General features: G+C 36.2%; 1 protein-coding gene across 2 annotated transcripts; it reads left to right on the top strand.

The window, feature by feature from the left end:
* The first annotated feature begins 6,277 nt into the window (after positions 1–6,277).
* Positions 6,278–19,852, top strand: LOC110885651 (O-acyltransferase WSD1). Of its 2 annotated transcripts, XM_035978902.1 has the most exons (8): positions 6,278–6,370; positions 6,945–7,070; positions 9,856–10,621; positions 18,082–18,154; positions 18,244–18,311; positions 18,820–19,032; positions 19,114–19,251; positions 19,565–19,852. In XM_035978902.1, the coding sequence occupies exons 2-8, from the start codon at positions 7,051–7,053 to the stop codon at positions 19,742–19,744; spliced, it is 1,458 nt and encodes a 485-aa protein (XP_035834795.1). In that variant the 5' UTR covers positions 6,278–6,370; positions 6,945–7,050; the 3' UTR covers positions 19,745–19,852. The 2 variants fall into 2 exon arrangements, with proteins under 2 accessions (XP_035834795.1, XP_021989044.2); XM_022133352.2 differs by lacking the exon at positions 6,278–6,370 and having other exon boundaries at positions 6,908–7,070.
* Positions 19,853–20,517: the final 665 nt, after the last annotated feature.

The following is a 20,517-nucleotide window of genomic DNA, read 5'->3' as shown; positions in this document are numbered from 1 at the left end:
TTCTCCTAGAAGCTTTGTTCTGTTATAACCTTGTTCCAGAAAATGATTCTCTAAAAGTCTTTTTCTCCCAAAAACTAGTTCTCTCAAACACTAGTTCTCTAGAAAAATGGTTCACTTAAAACTTGTAATCTTAAAAAAAAAAAAAATCTTGTTCTCAAAATGTGGTTCTCTCAAAGTTCTATTTACTCAAAGATTTGTTCTCTCTCTCCTTTTTTTTTTTTTTTTTGAACGACCAACTAAATCACCAAATAGGCAAGCATCTTGGGATGTCCTCAATCGAGCAAATGTATCCCATCCTTTATAACGGTCAGAGTTGGATGCATACCCAAACCACCAAGCCACTAGTTCCAGAGAAAACTCTTAAAAACATCTCTTTAAAACTTATCCTTGTAAATTTTGTTCTCCGAAAACAAAACAAAATAAAACAAAACAAATTAAATTTGTTCTAACGAGATCTCTTAAACTCCTTAAGCAAGATGTCTTATAAACAAGTTCTCTTGAGAACTCCTTAACTCCTTTTTTCCTTGGTATTACATGTTTTCTTATTGCTTGTGGTTTCACTTTCATGTGTTGGGCTGCTTATTATGTTGTGGGCTGTTGGAGTATCGTTGGGCTTGTAGCAATTGGAATAAAGGCTTATTGGACTTGGCTATATCTAATGACGTGGGCTCGGATTGGAGCAGTTCATAAAAAGAAAAGCGTGAGGAGCGTATGAATATATATCTGACTGTGGAATGGTGTAATGGGTCATCATCTAATCGGTCATCATCAATCTTCGACTAACCGTCATCCGTTTGTGTCTTCTCTAGTCTATGAATCTGAATCTGAATCTGAATCTTATTCATTCTGGTTTGTATAAAATGGTTTGGATAATTCTTCTTAGCAGTAAACCAATTTCCCTAATGTGGGATTCTCCCAAATCTTTTCAATTGCTATGTTTATATCCAAATCTTTTGAAATATCAAAAGATTATGTCTGAACACCTTGTTACGACATCACGAAGCTAATTATAGCGTTTTTCAGGATACTTGTTGAACACCAATCCAAAAACTCAAATAACACTTTGAAGATCTTCGAAATCTTTAATTTTTCTTCAAAAGACCATCCAAAAACACCAAATAATACTTGAAATCCTACAAATATTTAACACGAACACGAAAAAAACCCTTCTGAATAGGCTGGATCCGAAAGCACCAAAAATCAGCAAAAACTTCTTCTAAATCTTGACGTGTTAAGTTTCACCTACATGTTATCTTGTTTAATTAGTTCATGTGCTTGAGTGCATGCTTAACAAATTCACGAAATATGATTTGACTTTGTGACATGCTAGTTGATGTGCCTGAGGTGCTAACTTGGTTGTTTTGATTCTTTTTCTCCTATTTATTTTGCCGAGAACTATCAACCTTAAACTAATGGAGGTGTAGCTTGCTTGGATGCTTTAACAATTAATTCACCTAAGTGCTTGTGTCTTGGTGATGTCAAATCAACAAAACACGAAAAAATTCCGCTAACAATAACCAAAATCCCTGAATCCTCAAATTCCTTTTTAATTGTCGCTGACTTCTTTCTCTTCAATTGATCTATGTTTTCAATTCTATAACACCATACGGTGTGGGCGGACCTATTAACAAAGAACGGGTTCCAGGAACCCATTCGATTTTTAATTTTTAGTGTAAATATATATAACAAACTGAAAAGGAACCCATAAGTAAAATATAAAAGGAACCCATAAACAAAAAGCCTTGGTTCTCCACTGGTTAGGTCCGCCTTAATCTCCCCGACATACCCAGGTTCGAATCCCGTTTAAGGCATCCCTGAAGCTTTTTGTTTCGTTTTTTTTTATTTCTCTTTTTTTTCCTTTAATGTATAACCCATTTAGGGTTTTAACAAAACAACGCCCCTCGCCTCAGAGAAGAAGTATTGAACATGAGCATTGAGCACAGCCCCTGTATTGAAGTGAATGGAGAACAGTGAACCATAGGCGCCTCCACCCACCTCCGCCGATTGCCGATTGTCGGCCGTCCTTTCCTCCTCCGCCGACAACCTTCAGCGTTATCATCAGACATCAGCGATTAAGGTAAGGTTTATACGATTTTCATCATTTCATTTGTTCAGTTAATCACTTTAACCATCTGTGTTTGTTATACATACATGCTAATGTTGGATATTTTAGTGTAATTTGAGATTGCGCGTGACATACAAATAAGAGTGCACGCTTATTTGAATGTCATCGGGACTAACGGGGGATCCAAGGGGGCAGCGCCCCCTTGGCGGGGGTTCGGGGGCAGCGCCCCCGAGAGAAGCGGGGTCCAAGGGGCAGAGCCCCTGGCTGGGGTCGAGCTGCAGGCAGTTATGGAAAACTGTAAATACGCTCTCTCAAACGTTTTTCCATACCCTAGACGAATTAGCAGTTCGTCAAATCCCTCAAAATTCTCTCAATCAAATTCTCATACAGAAATCTAGAATCAAATCTGATTTTATCCGATCAAATATTGGTAGCCACTCCAATTGTTTGATCTGAAAGTGATTACACGACTTCAGATTTATCCAAACAATTTCGAAATTTTCCAACAAAGATCAAACAATTCAGTGAAGATGACAAGCGGTGGTGAATCTGCGAAGGCTATGACGAACAAATTTGCGAAATTGGACAAGTTTGAAGGGCAAGACTTTCGTCGCTGGCAAAAGAAGATGCATTTCCTGTTGACGACTTTGAAAGTGGTGTACGTTCTGAGTACCCCGATGCCCGAAGAAGTGACGAATGAACCGCTGGAACTAACTAGGAAGCGTGGAAAGTGGCTGAATGATGATTACATCTGTCGTGGGCATATTCTGAATGGTATGTGTGACTCTCTTTTTGATATATATCAAAATGTTGAATCTGCAAAAGAACTGTGGGAATTACTAGAGGCCAAATACATGGCTGAAGACACATCCAGTAAGAAATTCTTAGTCAGTGATTTTATGAATTATAAAATGGTTGATGATAGATCCGTCATGGAACAATATAATGAATGTCTAAGAATTCTGGGTCAATTCGAACAACATGGTTTAAAGATGGATGAAGCAATTTCTGTTCCATCTATCATTGATAAACTTCCTCCTTCTTGGAAAGATTTTAAACATACTTTAAAACATAAGAAGGAGGAAATGAATCTGGTTGAACTTGGAAGTTGTTTTCGAATTGAGGAGTCTTGTCGGGCCATGGAAAAGGTTAACAAAGATAAACATGTTGGTGGGTCTTCTGTTAACATGGTGGAAGAAAGTGGTCCTAGTTCTAAAAATTCTAACAAGGGAAACAACAAAAGGAAGTTTCAAAGTGGGTCTAACAAGAAGAACAAGGCTGTGAAACATTCAAAACAGACTAAGGATGAGGGCTGTTGGAAGTGTGGTAAACCAGGACACTTCAAGAAAGATTGTCGTGTTGGTAAAGCCAAGAACGAAACTGGTACTAGTGGATCCTCTAAGGATCCAAAGCAACAAGGTCAGAAATTAAACTTTAATTATAATTCGGATGTGAATTATGTTTCACTAATTTCTGAAGCATTTTATGTGCAGAATGATTCTGTTGCTTGGTGGTATGACTCGGGAGCAACAAGTCACGTATGTAAGGATCGAAGATGGTTCAAGGACCTTACATTAATTGAAGATGGATCTGTTTTAAAGATGGGAAATGTTGCAACCGAGCCAATCCACGGAATTGGAAGTGTAGTACTAGTATTTACTTCTGGAAAAACTCTAAGTTTAAGTAATGTATTGTATGTACCTGGCATTCGGAAAAACTTGTTATCCGGTATTGTATTAAATAATTGCGGGTACAAACAAGTGTTAGAATGTGACAAGTATATCTTGTCAAAACATGGTTCTTTTATCGGATTTGGTTACTTATGTAATGGTATGATTATGTTAAATCTAGAAGTGCCGTTTAGTGATGATTCTGTTTGTATGATTGATTCTGTATCTAGTGTAAATTCGTCTAAATCTGAATTATGGCATGCTAGATTAGGACATGTACACTATAAACGCATTATGGAAATGTCTAAAATGAGCTTAATTCCGGCAGTAAATTTAACAAATGAAAAATGCCATATCTGCAAGTTGAACAAAATAACTAGAAAACCCTTTATGCAACATGTTACTAGAGAAAGTAAACTGTTAGATTTGATACATAGTGATTTATGTGATTTTCATGGTACACCATCATTAGGTAACAAGAAGTATGTTGTAACCTTTATAGATGATGCTACTAGATTTTGTTATGTTTACTTGTTACATGCAAAAGACGAAGCTCTGGAAAAGTTTAAAATCTATAAACAAGAAGTAGAGCTTCATCAAAGTGGATTGATCAAAACTCTACATACCGATAGAGGTGGTGAGTATTTTGATCCGGTGTATTTCCAATCAACTGGAATAATACACCATACCACAGCTCCTTACACACCGGAACAAAATGGTGTGGCGGAAAGGAAGAATAGGACACTTATTTGAATGTCATCGGGACTAACGGGGGATCCAAGGGGGCAGCGCCCCCTTGGCGGGGGTTTGGGGGCAGCGCCCCCGAGAGAAGCGGGGTCCAAGGGGCGACAGCCCCTAGCGGGGTCCAAGGGGCAGAGCCCCTGGCTGGGTCCAAGGGGCTGCCCTAATAACCAAATGGTATCATTTCTTTGTTCCTATAATTTGTTCATATATTTTGCTTAATTGTTGTGGTTTTGATTCATTGAATTTAAGGTTCTGGCTATTGGTATGTGATTTTTTGTTACCAAATTTGACTGCTTATTAGAGTGGGGTGGTTTTGACTCATTTAAATTTTAATTCGATTATTAAAATCGCATGTGTACGGGTTGTTTAGACCCATTTAATTTTAATTTGTATTCAATATTGTAATCTCATAGTGTACGGGTCGTTTTGACCCATTTAAGTTGTATTTTGATTATTGTAACCACATAAATTGTCTATGAGTCGTCTTGACCGATTTAAGTTGTATTTTGATTATTAAAACCACATAAAATGTCTATGGGTCGTCTTGACCCATTTAGTTTGTATTTGAATAAAGTGACCTCATAAAGATTTCAGCAAAAAGGCCAAATGACATTGCTTGTCAAATCGGATTAGCTTCTTTTGATACATCAAAGGTATATTGTTAATTAGTTCCCATTTTAGTTTAAGCATTCTTAATGTTTTCCACATTAGCAGAGAGGTGTTGTTTCTAAGAAGTCTAGGTTAAATCTCAAGTTATAAAAACAAACTTTGTTGATTTAGCTTAGATCCGAGATGATAAATTTTGTTAGTTTTTAAATACATGCTACTTTTCTTTAGGCGACTTGACGAGTGACTACGCTTTGTTGGACTTTTAGCTCACAAACATTGTTTAGAAATAAAACGAGTCCGAGTAATGATATAGAGAAAGAAGATGCAAGACATCAGTGGCGGACCCAGGAATTTTTCCATGGGGGTGCGGAACATTTTTAAAAATTTTAGGCCCCTAGGTATATAAGTAAAAAAATCGGTTCGTATCGGGTCGGTTCGGGTCGGGTCATGTAAAACAAAAGAAATCGCGCCATAACGTCCCTACTCATGGTTCCTATCACAAACAAATTGATCCATAAGTTTATCGCTCCATAACATAATGTTTCAATTTTAATTTTCAACCCTAGAAATCGTGTGTAATCACCCTAAAAATCATCTAAACAACATAATCACCCTAAAAATCATCTAAACAACCATAAACAACGTCAAAACACATGAAATTTCAAACCTATTTAAGACTTTTGTTACCCTTTGGCGTCGGACGGCGGTGGTTTGCGGCTGCTGATGACGTGCTGTTGTGGATGTTGTTGTGTTCGATGATCGCTGGCAGGAGACGGCCCAAGAGAGGGAGGGCGGGACAGAGGCGGACCTATTAACAAAGAACGGGTTCCCAGGAACCCATTCGATTTTTAATTTTTAGTGTAAATATATATAACAAACTGAAAAGGAACCCATAAGTAAAATATAAAAGGAACCCATAAACAAAAAGCCTTGGTTCTCCACTGGTTAGGTCCGCCTTAATCTCCCTGACATACCCAGGTTCGAATCCCGTTTAAGGCATCCCTGAAGCTTTTTGTTCCGTTTTTTTTTATTTCTCTTTTTTTTCCTTTAATGTATAACCCATTTAGGGTTTTAACAAAACAACGCCGATCGCCTCAGAGAAGAAGTATTGAACATGAGCACTGAGCACAGCCCCTGTATTGAAGTGAATGGAGAACAGTGAACCATAGGCGCCTCCACCCACCTCCGCCGATTGCCGATTGTCGGCCGTCCTTTCCTCCTCCGCCGCGGCGGCGGCTCCGCCGACAACCTTCAGTATTATCATCAGACATCAACGATTAAGGTAAGGTTTATACGATTTTCATCATTTAATTTGTTCGGTTAATCACTTAACCATCTGTGTTTGTTATATATACATGCTAATTTCTTAATGGAATTGTGAATTACATTGAAATTTTTTTATTAATTAGTTTCTAATTTCTTAATTTGCTAATTGGATTGTGATTTGTGAATTAGGTAAACTTTTAATTTCTATGGTTTGCTAAATGCTAATGCCTATTAGAATTGTGAATTAAATTGAGATTCTTTATTAGATGATATAGAATTTTGAAATATAACTTATGGAAATGTAAAAGACATTGTGCAATGGAGAATTTTGATTTTGAATCTTGTTTTAAGCACACCATATGCCAAATTGATCAACATGGGATAACAATGATCCACATAAATCATGCCTGATGGCATCAATCAACTTCTTAAAGCAATTGGTGGTCATCCACGTTTATTATGACTATACATATATTGACTTACAGCCTTACAGGAACCGTTCATGGTTTAGGAAGGGAATGCAATTTGAGGTATAATAAGTCTCTTCATTAAACACAAAATAATCCCCTAATTCGTTAAGTGTGATGCAGATTATTTTGTGAGAGGAAACAACGCTATTCACTGCCCCATTTGCAAGTCGGAATGCCATAAAACTTCATCGCCGGTGCGAGCATCGTAGAGAACGGAGGAGTGTAAATGTGTAATCACGATTTTAGGTAACTTTTCAATTACTTCGGCCTTCCCCCTTTTTAGTGAATACTTGAATATCATATTTGAATACTTGTTTTATATGAATATGAATTTAAAATTTGTTATTTAGTTTTATTAAAACATGAATTTTAGGGCTACTGGAACGGACGTTTAGTATGTTCCCCCGACCTGACCCGACCCGAAAACTCTAACTTTTAGTTGTGAAAAATTTGACTTCCGAAAAAAAGTGAACCCATAGGAAAAAAATCCTGGATCCGCCACTGGGTGTGGGCCTGGAAGGCCGGCGGCGTTGAGGGTGGGGCTTGAGGATTTCCACCGGCGTGGGGGCAAATGTGTGTGTGAGTTAAAGACTTTTGATTGGTGGGTGTAGTTTAAGTATGTTTTGATTGGTTGATGTTATTTAATTTTTTTTCCCTTCCACCCCATGCTTTTTTCTCCACGCCATAATGCTGATTTGGTTAACACATGACGTTTGACGCTCATTTTTCATGCCCTCCCACACCGTATGGTCTAAGATATTCGACAGGTCGATATTAATTTATCAAGAACTATCAAACACCAATCAAATATGTTCTTCACCAAAACAAATATATTAGTAACAACAAATCTCAAAACTGTAAACAATACCTTTTTGTCTTGAATCGTTGATATTGAATGAGCCTTGAACAACTTTACATGCTCTAATTACAATTCTAAGTCTCAAAATTTGTATATCTTTCAATGATATCAACGAAATACGTGTTTGTGCGGAATTCAAACATGCAGTGATTAAGGAATTATAAGATGAACACAAGAATCACTTTAACCTTGAACACGTTCTATTAGTTTTTAAAGCAAAACTTCTAGTGCAAGGACTAAGTAAGGCTACTAACCTACGAATGAACCTATCACATTGTTTATATACTATATGGGTTTCGAACTAGCAAAGCCCATTGTGAACTTGCTCATGGCCTAGCCCATCCCATTTACAAGCCCAAACACCATTAAACCTTTATGATAACTATTCGTTTACAACCCTAATAGTGGTGCACAAATCGGGTTTTCTGAATACCCGGTTCCGGGTATGGAACCGGGTTCGGGTACGATCGGGTTCTACAAAATCGGGTATTTACAATACTCGGGTGGGGTCCGGGTCCGGGTTTTATATAAAAATGTATACCCTATATACCCGGGTTCGGGTAGGGTTCGGGTCGGGTTTTCTAATACCCGGGTATTATAATACCCAATTTTCGGGTTCGGGTAGGGTCGGGTATGGATCGGGTTGGGTTCGGTTTGGTTTGGGTATGCCTCGGGTATTAATTTTTTTTGGATAAATCATAGAAATATAAAATACAAAACCTTTTTATTTTATAAAACATAGAAATACATGACACCTAAATAATCATTGAACCGGATCGAATAAGATGATGAACATAGATAGCTTCGAATAACTTGATCGTCTTCGTTTATTGTTCGTCATAAAAAAACCCCTTTTATAGGGTATAGAGATACAATGTAAACCGAACAATGATCATAATACACTTTCTAACGGCTATATAGCCGTTACCAAGGTACAAAACTCGAAAAAACACAAAAAAAAAAAAACCAAAAAACCTGAACAGGGTATTGGGAAACCCGGACCGGGTATTGAAAAAACCCGGTTCCGGGTTGAAACCGGGTACTCGTAAAACCCGGGTTGAAAACGGGTATAAAAAAACCGGTTCCGGGTTCGGGTTTTATAACAGAAATGCATACCCAACCCCTACCCTATGGGTAGGGTCGGGTTCGGGTATAAAAAGCCCGGATTTTATAATACCCGATTCCAGGTTTTATTTTCGGGTTTGGGTTTTTTGTGCACCACTAAACCATAATCGAGACCCGATATGATTAATACGTAATCTTATTAAATATACCCTTTCAATATCCTTGATAGAAGCATTTTCTTATATCCTCAACTATCTAAAGTAAACTATATAATATACCCTTTCAATATCCTTTGATAGAAGCATTATCTTATATCCTCAACTATCTAAAGTAAACTATATCAAATGGACGGGGGTCTTATATCCTCAACTATCTAAAGTATACTATATCAAATGGACGGGGGTCAAATTTGAAAAAGGATAAAAACAATGTTTAATTTTATGATGTAATTTGTTTGATTTTTTTTTTTAATTCTTTTGAAGTACTGATCAATCTTGTATATTTCAACAACATTTCTAATAATACAACTGTGAAACCCAAAATAATTTCATGGATGTTAATATGTTACGATTTTAGCAACATTGATCAGCGAAAGAAGACTGTTTTGCAAGGCATTCTTCTTACGGCTTGTTGGGTGCTATAGATAGCGGAACACTGTTTTTTCATCGACAGAGGTGGTGAAATCAAAGTTGCTTAGAGACATAAAGGCGCTGAACTACTTGTGGATTAAAAACAGTTTGTCTAGTAATTCACTTGCTTGGAAGTCTTGGTAGTGTTCGCCTTTGTAACTCTGTAATTGTCTTTCGTTTTGTACGGTTCTAGCGCCTTGCTAGTTTAGTAATGAAAGTGACCATTTAAAAAAATAAATTGTTATGACTAAAAAGATATAAAGATAAACTTAACGCTATTTTCAGTAACTTCCTTTTCAGAAAATAATTAAACCAGCCAATAATTGATATTAAAAGATTCTACAAGAATTGAAGAATACGACTAGAAAGCTAAACAAACATAACTTGGAACTTATGATGAGTTGCACCACTTAGAATTGAGTTTTGCTTACCCCTATCATTAAATACTGTGTACCTAACATTATTTTTTATAAAACAGGACAGCAACTGCTATGCAACCCTCCCAAAAAATGGGTATGGAGTCAAACGAACCCTTAACACCCGCTGGCCGGTTGTTCGTACAACCAGCCACCGAACTAGTCATCAACTGTGTCCTCGGAATCGACCAATCAGTTGGTCTAGAAACCGTACATTCAGTAGTATCCAATTCTCTCATTGTAAAACATCCTAGGTTCACCAGCCTGTTGGTCACGGACAAACACGGTCGTGAACGGTGGAAAAGAGTAGACATAGAACTCGACCGCCACATCATCTTCGTCCCTGACCCTGTCAACGACGACAACAGCGATGATGACGATGAAGTGGCAGTCAACGACTACCTAGCGAATTTAACCGTGTCTTGTCCGTTGAGCACGGACAAGCCGTTATGGGAGATGCATGTTTTAGATGCACACAAGTGTGTGGTGATACGGTTCCATCACGCGCTCGGTGATGGCGTTTCGCTTCTATCGTTGTTGTTGACGACGTGTAGGAGAGTTAGTGATGGTGAGAAGGTACCGACAGTCGAAACGACTTCGTCGGCTGTGAGGAACAGTAGAGAGGGTGCTGGAATATGTGGATGGTTGAAAATGATGTGGTTGACGTTGGTTTATATGGTGGAGTTTTGTATGACGTGTTTGTGGGTTCGGGATAAGGAGACGGTGGTGAGAGGCGGAGCAGGGGTGGAGCTGTGGCCGAGGAAACTGGCGACTGCTAAGTTTAGCCTTGATGATATGAAAACGGTTAAGAGTGCTGTCGTCAATGCGGTCAGTTTTAACTTTTGTTGTTTTTCACTTAGTTTTGGTTTTGGTTTCGGTTTACGCGTATAATATGTGTATATGTGTGAACTCTCAAGGGGTAAAAGTGAAATTACACTAATTTTAACGTTATTTTACTAATCTTGTGAAAATAACGTTAAAAGCTACGGACGACTAATCATGCAATGTATCATGTGGTGGCGTTGATAGCCAAAAAAACAAGGGGTACATGTACAAATCGGCCTTTGTCTCGATTGCTGAGTGTTATGTGCCTCATGTTCAAGGCTTGATACAAAACTACTATCGAGCCGGGGGTCTTACCGGAAGCAGCCTCTCTGTTCCTATGGGATAGAGGGAAGGTTGTCTACATTTTACCTCTCTTAAATCCTATCTTATCTTTGCTATTAATGAGATTTATATATGATTAGTTTAGTTTTGGTCTTTTAGACATTGCTTATTTGCATCTGGTTTTAATTTGAAGCTTTAAAGGATGTGATCAAGTGTAGGAACAAATAAAGCATACGTCACCTATTAATAATTATGGGTTGTTGTATGATTATCCATATTATGCGTTGTTTCATTAAGTTATCTAGTAGTTAGATCCATGTAGTTATATATCTGACTCTAGAACCACCTATCTACTTTTGTTGTTATATATCTAGCTCAAGAACCACATGTCTATTTTCATCTTATAAATTGCATGTCCATATCTGGTGTTATATATTCTTTTCATGTTTATCTACTGTCTATATCTCTTAGTTTTGCATCTTAAATGGTTCTATAAGTTATTGTGTTAAAATAGCAATAACTAGTTAATCAATCAAAACAATGTATGAAACTTTAATTTTAACCATAACATATTATACACCAGAAACAAAAACATAATTATGAATGAATTTGTCTATTTGAATTGAGATGATGATGATAATAATAATAACCCATCAGATAGTTTTAACGTAAAGTGATCATATATTTATTTAATATAATTATTATAAAAAATTAAGTTAAATTAAGATAGCATGTCTCCAATAATTAATTCTAAAAAATACGTTATCTCGAGGGATATGATCACATAGCATCTTTTTCCATCATAGGCAAACTTTATTAGCAGAAATTGACAACATTTGATATTGAACAAATTGCTTACCATCAAACATCCTGACTTTACATGTTTTCCTGAGAGAAAGTGACTTAAAGGTTAAAGACATGAAGTAAGCAACTTACTAGGTGTTTGTATTAGCCTATATAACAAGTTATAACTGCTATTAAATGATCATTTTCGGTCTTCTCCATCGAGATTTCTATATGAGAAAAGCGTTGTAGGCTACCAATATTATACTATATTGTTAACATCGGTCGCTAATATAAAGGCGTAAACAAGTATAGACATTCTCAACTTGGAAGGAGAGAACACATGAACATCAACATGTTATATAATATTAAAAATAAACAAATTATTATAAATATATGATGCTTAGATTGGAGTTTTTTCATCGTGATGATAAAGTAAGATTTGGGGAAAACATTTGGCCACTAGTCCCATGATCACTTCTCTCTTCGTATGATATAGTTGGTAAGCCATTCACAAGGGCTAGACAAACAACCATTTACAATGGTGTCATGGATTTAATTGTCATTACCTAGTAACATTTAAGTTAATAATGTCACAATATACAGATAATGTAGTTTTCAAGTCATTAAAACTAGCCTCATTCACAACCCAACACAACCCAACCTTTAATATAAAACTAATTTCTCTCTCTTCCACCTACACAACCCAACCCAACTTAATTTTTTAACACACATTCACAACCTAACCAAACCTAAGTTTTAATAAAATAAATGTATATATTATGATATTTTATTGTATTAAAAATAATAATATTAACAGTAATTATTTTTATTTCAAAATTTTAAAAGGTATTTATTTTAAGAATAAAAATAAAGTGTATTTAAATTATTTATATTTATAAAATGTATTTAGATCATATTTATATTAAATAAACATTTTTTTAAACGAACTCTGTTTTCAATAAAATTTATACCGGCATGTTCACAAAAAAAAAAAAAATTAAGAAATACAGTGCATTTAGTTTTATTTTTAAGTTTAAATAAGACAAGTTATTTGAGTAATTTATTAACTAGGGGAAGAAGTAGTTTAGATGATAAATGAAAAAAGAAATAAAAAATATGGACCAACCAAAGTTAGACAAGTGGCAAAAGAATTAAGCAAAATTTGGAAAATTGGGTCATGACCTAGGTCGTTTGAACGACCCGGTTGCAACTTCTATTTTCTTTTTTCATTTTATTTATTTTAATGAAACTAATATTAACTTGACAAGTGGCAACCTAATTTATGGTGGGAGTGGTCTAAAAGACAAGAAGACTCACCCTCATAAAATGAGTATTAACCCCATTCTCTTTCGCTACTTGTCAAAAATACATGTAACTACAATGCGACACCGTGCTCTCACCTCCTTACTTCAGAATATTGCACAAAACTATTCGCATAATAGATGTTGTGAAACAACTGCAACAAATGATATTTAATTCTAAAAACCTTTTATTTGCTTGTATCACCGTTTATGATAAGAAAAAACCACCCATACATAAGAGTCATCTAATGTGTGTAAAATTATGAATTCGAGACACCCGGGGTCTAAAATTCACGTCTTAAATGGGGAAACCTATTATGTGTTGTGATTTCAACCTTACACGTACCAAACATATTTCACAAGGGTCCATATCAATTCTTATCTGAATATTAATAAGAGATGGTATTATAGCCTAGTTACATCTTGTGCTGGGATAAGTCTTAAGGATCATTAGATTCTGGGTTCGATTCGATACTAAAGTGGTCCAAATTTTTTGTTAAAAAATAAGAGGTGAAAGTTGTCAAATTCAGGATTCATTTATTTCATTACTTTTTACCCGGTCAATGGTCTCTTCCGTCTTATTCAAGGTGGACCAACGTACCAAGTAGCTACAAAAAAGACATGTATGCTCGATCGATGACATTAATGTTATAACCAAACATAAGCATGCTTTAATTTAAATACCTGTCAAAACAATAAATTGTCTCATGTATATTATTGATTAGGTAAGTTTTTTTTTTTTTTTTTTTTGAAAACTAACTTTTATTCACAATATTGATTTAGATAAGTAGATGCACAAATAAAATTCACACTTCATACTATACTAATGTTTATATTTTATTTGCACGCCTCAAGTTGGGTAAAGCATCTTTTGAAAGTTCATATTTATTAGGATGATTCCGTCCTTATGGATCTAGTAACTAAATATATCTAAAGTTACGTACTTGACTAGCCTGTTTTTTTTTTCTAATAAAATTTGCTAACCCTTCGATCAATGTAAACACTCCATATAGTAGAAAATACACATCCGCAAAATGTATTTCCATATTTTTTGCCACTTAATTCTAACTTAAAACAAATAATATATGACGTGTGTGAATATATGTACATATGTGTGTGCACGCACGTAAGCATAAGCAGATAATGAAAAGTGGGGAGGTATTTATAGTAAATTATTTTTGCCTCCTAACATCTAAAGATGTGTGTGAGACCATTAAAGCGCCTCTAATTGAAGGATGTGGCACATGTCCGAGTTTTCGGACCCAAGCCACAAACCATCACCATCATTGGAGTGCACCGTTGGGTCAGGCAAGGTCCTTGTGGGCGGACTCGTCCGGATTATATATTACAGATTGTTAGGATGCTTGGGTGGTGGTTTGTAGTTGTTTGTTGTTGGAGGAAAAATAAAGATTTTTAGATGTTAATTTGAAATCTGATATGACATGCTGAGTTGGCAGTTTGTAATTGTGAACGCACCCACCATGGGCGGACCTAGCCTTTAGCCAGGGTGGGCGGCTGCACCCCTTGAAAAAAAATTAGTGTATATTTTAGGCAAAAAACCCGACCGCACCCCTTAAAAATATGGTTGAACACCTCATCTGCACCCTCAACAAAAAATTTCTGGGTCCGCCACTAGCACCCACCATTGTTGTGTTGGCCCCAAAATGGATCTTGATCTCTAGACAATTGAATAACTTGAATGTATAAACTGAGAATTTGAATACATGAATGGAATTACAATTAAAATCTACAACCCTATTTATAGTTTCTAATGGGTGCGATCCAATAGACGTGTCTCTTCACGAACGGGTGCGTCTTTAGAATATGTGGATGAGAATGAATCTTGAAGAGGTGTGTCCATAAACCAAAAGTCGCATCTCCTCCTTTGTGTATGGCTGCCAAAATCGAACAGGTATGTCTCTAAGGAGACATGTCTTTTCCTTTAGTGAAGCGGTTATAATCTTTCAGTTTTACACCTTCAGTCCCTGAATTTTGTAACTGCCATATAACTACCTTTTAACCGCCACATAACTAACTTTATACTAATAACTAATAAACCCTTGTACTTTAAGGATGTGTAGGGATTATAACTTTCATTCACCCCCTAATCACGAACATCCTTGAGTTGTAGATCTTGAACTTTGATCAATTCCATTTTTCTTAAAACTCCTCGGTATCCGACGTTTCACACGGATCTTCTTATTCACCAACCTTGCTCCTCACGAACCTTGTTTTACTTGAACTCGCTTCAAACGAACTTGCTTCACACAGATATTTTTTTCACACTTGTCTTGACCGTACTTGATTTGTATCACACGAACCTTTTCTTGTGTAGTTGTCTCAACACGAACTCCACCCGGTCTTGATTAACTTTCCCACTATCATATCACATGACTTGCATCCATCTCGCATAGATTTTGGATAATCTAACTCACTTAGATTTTTCTTGCGGTTGTATCACACAACAATCCTTCTTCTGACCCAGTCACAGGATACGCGCGTCTTCTCCTTGATTTATCTTCTTCACGGTTGTCTCTCACAACGAGTTCTTCATTATTGATTGCTTCCCTCACGGATTCTTCGCTTTTTCCTGATCCACTCACTGGATTGTTTTGTTGTACCTTTCACAGGTTATCTTCCTCCGCATCACACGGTTCTTCCCCTTGATCGTATCACACGACCAAGTTTCACGTTTCTATTTCTCTTCAGCGTCTAGGCACATCAGAAGTGCCGGTTCATCATCATCTTCTTCTATTTCGACCAATAGTGTCTCACTTTCTTTGGTTTTCTTGGTTGGGCATTCATAGGCATAGTGCCCAAGTTTCTCACATCTGTAGCAAGTGATTTTCGACTTATCTCTCATAGTCGGTGTCTCTTGCTTGCTATCATCACTTTGTGGTTTGTCGGTTCCTTCCGACTCGTAAGAGGTGTGCCCTTCACCCCTATGTTGATAATTTCCTCTCCCTCGGCCTCGTGACGGACGGAATCTCCCTCGTCCATGATTTCCAACATGTTGTCCATGACCCGCATACAGGAGTTCTTCTAGATTGTTCACGGGGCTTTCCTTTTCCTTCAACTTTAACCTTTCTTCATACGTTTTTAATCTTCCGACCGCTTCTTCTAGCGTCATAGTTTCTAGATCGGAGTATTGTTCCATGGAGGCAACGATTTGAGTAAACTTATCCGGTACGTCATTTAGGAGTTTGCGTACTAGAGTCGGTTGACTCAATGTCGTTCCTACTTCAGTTGCCCGGGTAACGATACTATTAATCTTTGCGGTAAACGAATCAATAGTGTCGTCATCCTTCATTTGCAACAATTCAAATTCTGATAATAGCGTGTGTATACGCGCCTTTTGTACCCGATCAACACCAACGTGTCTAATCTTTAGATTATCCCAAATTTCCTTTGCAGTCTTACAACTTGCAACTTGCAATACAACATCTTCTGGTATTGCTTGAAACAAATATGCAATTGCAGACTTATCTTTCTTAGTGTCTACCGTTGCATTTTCTGCCGGTTCGATCGTTTCCCACAAACCATTCGCTTCAAGGATCGTCTTGATACGAATAGCCCAAACCGTATAGTTTGTTGGTTTCAGAATTGGACACTGAAACTGGGAAAGAGAGTTTCCATCTTTCTGTATTATTATTGGATTTTGTCCGGATGTTCCTGATATGTCTTCCTGCCGAACAATCTTCACTTCTACTAAACTTTTACTTTCTTGGTTTCAATAGATCTCACAAACCCACGATTACCCGAATCGTGTAACAATCAAACAACCAAATAATCTAATTCGCACTAAACCCCGGAATCAAACAAACCCTAGATTCCTAACCAACCCTTCGGTTCAACCGATTACCCTAGAACCGAAATCAAAAAATTCTGAAAACGAAAATTGAAACCTGATCGCGAATTCCCTGCGATGCCTTACGATTCCCACGCCTAGAGCCTGATGCTCTGATACCAATTGTTGGCCCCAAAATGGATCTTGATCTCTAGACAATTGAATAACTTGAATATATAAACTGAGAATTTGAATACATGAATGGAATTACAATTGAAATCTACAACCCTATTTATAGTTTCTAATGGGTGCGATCCAATAGACGTGTCTCTTCACGAACGGGTGCGTCTTTAGAATATGTGGATGAGAATGAATCTTGAAGAGGTGTGTCCATAAACCAAAAGTCGCATCTCCTCCTTTGTGTATGGCTGCCAAAATCGAACAGGTATGTCTCTAAGGAGACATGTCTTTTCCTTTAGTGAAGCGGTTATAATCTTTCAGTTTTACACCTTCGGTCCCTGAATTTTGTAACCGCCATATAACTACCTTTTAACCGCCACATAACTAACTTTATACTAATAACTAATAAACCCTTGTACTTTAAGGATGTGTAGGGATTATAACTTTCATGTTGATCCTCTTTGTAGTAAAAAGAGTTCATACTTCATACATGAAGATTTGTGCCTTACGTATATTATACAATAGGAGAGTAATTCAACTTGAAAACTTTGATCCCCAGATGCACCCACCATGTACGTTTGTTGTATGCTTTCTTAATCCACTCAATGGTCCCTCATTGTAAATCAAAATGCCATTTTGGTCTCTTTCCTCTTTTTACACAAATTTCCCATTTCGACATTTCCCCTCATTTTTGTGAAACTTTATTTACTCACTTTTGGCCATTATTATAATTCACAAGACAAATGAATTGACCACCATACCATACTTTAGTAACATTCAATATCACTCATCTTTAGAATCTATTGACAAACATGAATAGAATTCATAATGTTTGTTTGTATATGCATATGCGTGTATGTATCTCTTTATACGCGTATTGTTGCTACAAACATTTGAGTGGCACTCGTCTTTTTAATATATTGTACCTAACATGTTCTAGTTAAACACTAGAAACAAATTGTACCAATTCATTTTATTACTGAGATAAATATAGAAATATAAATCATAATTCTTTCAATATTTTAGTTTTCTTCTTATTTTTATTTTTATAGGGTCATATTTCTTTTACAATATTGATTAACGATTGTAATTGTTTTTTCTTTTTTTTTTTCTGACGAATTAACTAGACGATCAACGACATCCTTTTTGGTGTAATATCATCTGGGCTATCAAGATATTTGGAAAATCATTCAACAAAACGTAAATAAACTCCCTCTATTTTAGTCTCTTTTTTTTCAAAACTTTATATTTGCAATTGCCAACAAGATTTAAGTTTACTATCTCTTCAGCTCTTCGAGAAGGGCTTCAAATCACTGGTGCAGCCATGGTTAATCTCAGAAAATCATCAGGACTGCAGGTTACTTCCCATTCTCTATCAGTTAAAATTACTCACCATATCAACAGAATACAATATTGATGTTGAATATGTATATATTTTTTGTGGTTTATAACTCATAGATCTCTGTATACAAAGAGATAATGAAATCTAGAAAATTATTAGAGTCTATAAATTATTTAACTAAGGTAAAAATAATGATACGTGTGTGTATATATATACACAAACACACACATATAGGGATGCATTCTTTTCATATTCAACAATATGTTACGAACTGCAAGGACCACATCATTCACTTGTACATAATGGCATAATGCATTGGAGATAATCTAGGTAATGGGAGAGTGTAAATGTGGCGTACGTATTTGTCTTGTGTATCACATTAAAAGATCCACTTTATTATTTGTTTTTCGTAGTTCCCAACATATTTATTTGTTCTGATTTGAACACACCCCACATTATGCACATGTATTATATTTCTAATAATCCAACTTATGAGATCTAAGATGAATGATAATTTGAGCAGGAAACCACAGAACTAATGAATAAAAATTCAGGATCAAGGTGGGGAAACAAATTTGGTATGATGCTCTTACCAGTTTACTACCATGCAAGGGGGTCAGATCCTCTTCAGTATGTAAAGAGAGCCAAGATTATGATTGATAATAAAAAGCTTTCTTTAGAGGCTTTTCTTTCTTACAAAATTGGCTACTTTATTATGAAATGCTTAGGAGCAAGGGTGAGTTTTCTTCGCTAGATAATTTGATAGCTTATAATATATGAATGACATTAAAGGTGCGCTAACGGTTTGGGTTTGCAGTTTGCTAGCTTGCTTAATTACAGGATAATTTGTAACACTACTTTCACAATTTCGAATCTTGTTGGCCCGAAAGAGAGGATCATGATTGCAGGGATCCCAGTTACCTACATAAGAGCAACGAGTTCAAGCTTAGCACATGTAAGAATGTATAAACTTTACATACCTATGACTAAAGGTGACAATTTCAACTCGTTTAAGGATTGATTTGTCCTCGGTTTTTATCTTTAATTGGTCACATTCAAATAATATAGCTTAACTAAGGTGGAACGAGTCAAACAGGTGCTAAATGGTTGAAAGTAGCCTGAAGTCTATATTAGTAGATGCAACATTGTAAATTGTTTTGTTGAGATATTCAGCTTATTGTAATGGTCGATAACACCTTAAAATGAATTAAAAAAAATTACAAAAAATAATTTGTAATTATGCATGATGATGTGTGTTGTTTATGCAGGCAATTACTATGCATATGGTGAGTTATGCAGGAAAGGCTGACATGCAAATTCTTGTTGCTAAGGACATCATACCTCACCCAGAAATATTAGCAAAATATTTTGAAGATGCACTTCTTGAAATGAAAGAAGCAGCATTAGCAGCGAAACTACCCGCCAAATGCCCACAAAATTCTGGGTAAAATTAAGATGTAAAATATAACCTAATTCGTATGTGTAAGGGTGCATGTTCGAATCTTGGTTTCTAATAACATTGATAGTTTTAAGAAAATATCATTTGAAGTATCAAAGCCCGGAATGATTAGATACACAAAGTACATCTATGTTTCTTACTAAATCTTGTACGCAGCAAAAACCAAGAGCTTCTTCTTGTAATCTTGTTGTTTCCCATCTTCCCTTCACGGAACCATCTTGGAAGTTGGAACCCATTAATGTAGGAAATGGGTCACAATTTTATTAATAAAACTAATAAAAAAAATAAAGATACTCTCTTTAAACATTTGGGAAATTGTAGTACATGAACCGTGTACAAATTCAAACGAAAATAAATATGAACTACAACATATTTTATAAAACAATTGATTCAAACCAATATCTTCAAAAGATAAAGTCTTCAACTTGATCTTTAACCGCGTCTACTTGTATGGTTCGTTGCGTTTTCAGTCCATTGTGTAGGCTTCAACGAGGTCTTGAACCACGTCTTCTTGTACAATAATTTCCTACAAAAATAACAAACAAATGTTGACGGTTGTGGCTGAGGCACGTGTTCAACACGCTTCCCTTAAAACAGATTTCGCGTCTCTACTAAAGACGACGCGTCTGTCTCCCAGGGTACAACTGCCAAAGCAGTTTGTACTGCCGGAGAAGGCCACGCGCCCGAGGTTACACCGGATAAAAACATAGTGTTAGACCTTTTGGAAATTAAGAATAGAAATGTAGTTGAATCATGTAGAGA

The sequence above is a fragment of the Helianthus annuus genome, chromosome 10, assembly GCF_002127325.2.
Source record: "Helianthus annuus cultivar XRQ/B chromosome 10, HanXRQr2.0-SUNRISE, whole genome shotgun sequence".
Taxonomy (NCBI): Eukaryota; Viridiplantae; Streptophyta; class Magnoliopsida; order Asterales; family Asteraceae; genus Helianthus; species Helianthus annuus.
The sequence above is the reverse complement of the archived record's forward strand: the minus strand, read 5'-3'. Positions and strand labels throughout refer to the sequence as shown.

What these genes read in the sequence shown, in the direction of transcription:
- LOC110885651 (XM_035978902.1), top strand. Translation starts at nt 7,051, where the DNA reads ATGTGTAATCACGATTTTAG. An exon ending in GGAAAATCATTCAACAAAAC is followed by an intron (nt 18,155 to 18,243) that starts GTAAATAAACTC and finishes CTATCTCTTCAG; the next exon opens with CTCTTCGAGAAGGGCTTCAA. An exon ending in TGAAATGCTTAGGAGCAAGG is followed by an intron (nt 19,033 to 19,113) that starts GTGAGTTTTCTT and finishes TTGGGTTTGCAG; the next exon opens with TTTGCTAGCTTGCTTAATTA.